Here is a 2,900-nt window from a genome sequence, read left to right on the forward strand (position 1 = left end):
AGATGCCCTAAGTTGTCCGGTTTCAAAGTTAAAGGACCAAATCGACTTCACCAAGAGTTGAGGGAAGAAAAGTATACTTTTCTCCATATATTCGGATTCAGATACGACGAATCCGAGAGTTGATTTCTACATACATGTACATCTATAAAATATCTAGGCTAGATGATGTGTATAATAATGTTGGATATATACAACTTCAGAGTCCAGACGTTGATTTCTGCAGCTATAATATCTAGACTAGATGAGGTGTATAATGCTGGATACAACTCCAGACGACGTTGGGAATGCCTACCCTTATCCCACAATATACATGTTGTCCTCTCCTCAGCCACCTTTTAACCCACAGGGCCTATAAATAGCAGCCCCCGCAGCAAGAGACACCAAACCAAACCACCAGAGCTCTCTCAAGACATCAGAATATCAGATACAAGAAGCTAGCACTAGCTCAAGTAGAATCTCACTAGGGAAGCTTTACCTCCTTCGAAGGATGTCTTCCGGGTCATCGTCTCGGAGCACCTCACCGAGCTCCGACTCGGAGTGGAGCAAGAAGGAGAACAAGATGTTCGAGGAGGCTCTCGCTTACTATGGGGAGGCCGCCCCCAACCTCTGGGAGAAGGTGGCCAGCGCCATGGGGGGCACCAAGTCCGCCGAGGAGGTGCGCCGTCACTTCCAGATCCTCGTCGACGACGTCAACAACATCGAGTACGGCCGCATCCCCTTCCCCAAGTACAAGACCCAGGGCTTCTGGACCTAATTGGTATGTATATTCCTCAAGACCCAGGTCTACTCCTAAATCCTAATATAACAAGTTTTCAGTTGAGCATACGCACACCAGTCAGTGCTGTATTTATCTTTTCCTTAAGAGGTTGCCACCATGCATGCAGAACTGGTACCATGAATGAACTCTCTATGATCCAAACTGCTTAATTGCAGCCACCCTGGCCCAATTTATCGGTGGTTTAACCTTAGCACTAATAGACAATCTCCCTACTTCCAAAGCAAAAGCTTGGATGGATCTTGCAGTCTTTCTCCCCTCCTTACAAGGCTTTTTCATTCATATATTTTTGCTAGATTTTGTGCAGCTCCACACTGTTTACACACACACACACACATTCATCCAACCTCATGCCTACATAGAACAAATCAAAAGAAAGAAAGAACAATCCTTCACACTCTTTGAGTACCTGTATTTCTGTTCAAACTTTAGAGTTCAAATAAGCTTACAGTGCAAGTGCTTTCTCATGTTTTCAGGATGAAGCAGTCTAAACTCCAGCGGACACTGAACAAAGTTGTACAAACTAGATCTCTTAGGAAGCAAGCAATCCAGCATTGGTTAGAATAACGAGAGGGAAAGGAGTATTGTCTATTGTGTGTACAAAGTATTGTTAGGTTATTTCCAAGGTTAAGTTTGTCTCTATGTTGTTGTAGATTCTCGTCTACATTCATGAACTGCAAGATGGCTGTTAAGAGTACATTGACATATCTCTATATTTGCTAGAATAGGATTTGCAATCCACCTCCTAACTTATCTCTAGGAGGCTTCTTGCCCTCAAAGTCTTGTACATGTATATATATTGGCCTAGGAGAGGCTCAATACTGTTAGGGCTAAACAACAAATATGTGATGCATAAATTCACCGATACGACAAATATGCACACTACCCCCCCTTTTGTTGTAGTGAACTTTGAGGACAGTTTCAATCAACAAGTAAGCAGTGAAATAACACAAACAACATACACATGTGAGAAGGATTTAATGTGGAAGAACCTCTTCAACTAAGGGAGTAAAATACTATGGCTGACCAGTCCACACAACTTGACTACTAGAATGATGAGTACAAGTATTCTCTAGAACCTCCAGAGAGATTTACAACACACTCTCCATGTTGCCAACCGGCAACAACAACAACAACCATAACACTCAAGATTTTAGCGAAGTAAAGTTTACACAACATCTGTCCCCTTCAGTATTTTGCAAACTACTCTCAAATTGCTGAACCAAATACCACCAAAATTGGCATACAATAAGACACATGATTTACTGAGATCCCCTCAAAATTTCAGCTCAATCAGACACCGTTTTCCTACCCAATCTGTCCGTCTCCCAAAACTACTCTGTTATGAAACTACAACAGTCTGAACTAACAAAAGCAGTCAAATATGATGCTCCACTGACCCACCTCTAATTAGCTAACCAGATAGATCATAGAAGTAGTCGAAATAAGGAACAAGCTCACTAAGTTTGGTGCCAATCCAAGCAGGTTTGAGCCTCCAATCACCAGCTTGAACACTATTCAGTCAGGTGCAACAGATTTGGACAAAATCTCCACTTCTTTTTCTTCCTCTCTTCTCACGGGTTAAGTTCCTCTTGTTGTGTGTTATCTCACTCTCACAATGGCAGCCACCACCAGCAAGGGTGCTCACTTCACTAGGAAGCACTCACAGCCGTTGGATACAAAACAGATCAATGGTTCACATGTGTTGGACTTATGTGGGCTGATGTTGGGCTGCCAAGACACCTCCAAGTGAATGGACTTATCCCAACAAATACTATACTTGCCCACGAGACTCAAGTACAAGAGAGCAACTAGTTAACGAGCGCTCCTTCGGGAGCCTCGCAACGATCAGCGCCACTTGGCGCGCTCTCAGCCATTCGCCACGTGTCGCGCTCTGGGCGCTCCTTCGGATTTTGTTTTTTTAGTTTTCCACACGCGTTTTCGGCTTTTTAAACGGTTTTTCCGAGGTTTTTCGACGTTTTGGTTTTCCATCGCTCTTCCTTAGCTTTTCAATCAAAAATATTTTTTGGAAAAAATATTTTGCGCGAAAAACGTGTTTGTTTCCTTTCACGAGAGTCACGATTTTGCTTCCACGAGAGGCACGGTTTTGCTTTCGCGGGAGTCA

General features: G+C 43.3%; 1 protein-coding gene across 1 annotated transcript; it reads left to right on the forward strand.

Moving 5' to 3' along the window:
• Window positions 1-401: 401 nt before the first annotated feature.
• On the forward strand, window positions 402-1,474 carry LOC119292515 (protein RADIALIS-like 3). Its single transcript, XM_037571333.1, has 2 exons — window positions 402-757; window positions 1,252-1,474. Exon 1 carries the CDS (start codon window positions 488-490, stop codon window positions 752-754), a length of 267 nt encoding a protein of 88 aa, XP_037427230.1. The 5' UTR covers window positions 402-487; the 3' UTR covers window positions 755-757; window positions 1,252-1,474.
• The last annotated feature ends 1,426 nt before the right edge of the window (window positions 1,475-2,900 follow it).

Source organism: Triticum dicoccoides, chromosome 1A, assembly GCF_002162155.2.
Source record: "Triticum dicoccoides isolate Atlit2015 ecotype Zavitan chromosome 1A, WEW_v2.0, whole genome shotgun sequence".
NCBI lineage: Eukaryota > Viridiplantae > Streptophyta > Magnoliopsida > Poales > Poaceae > Triticum > Triticum dicoccoides.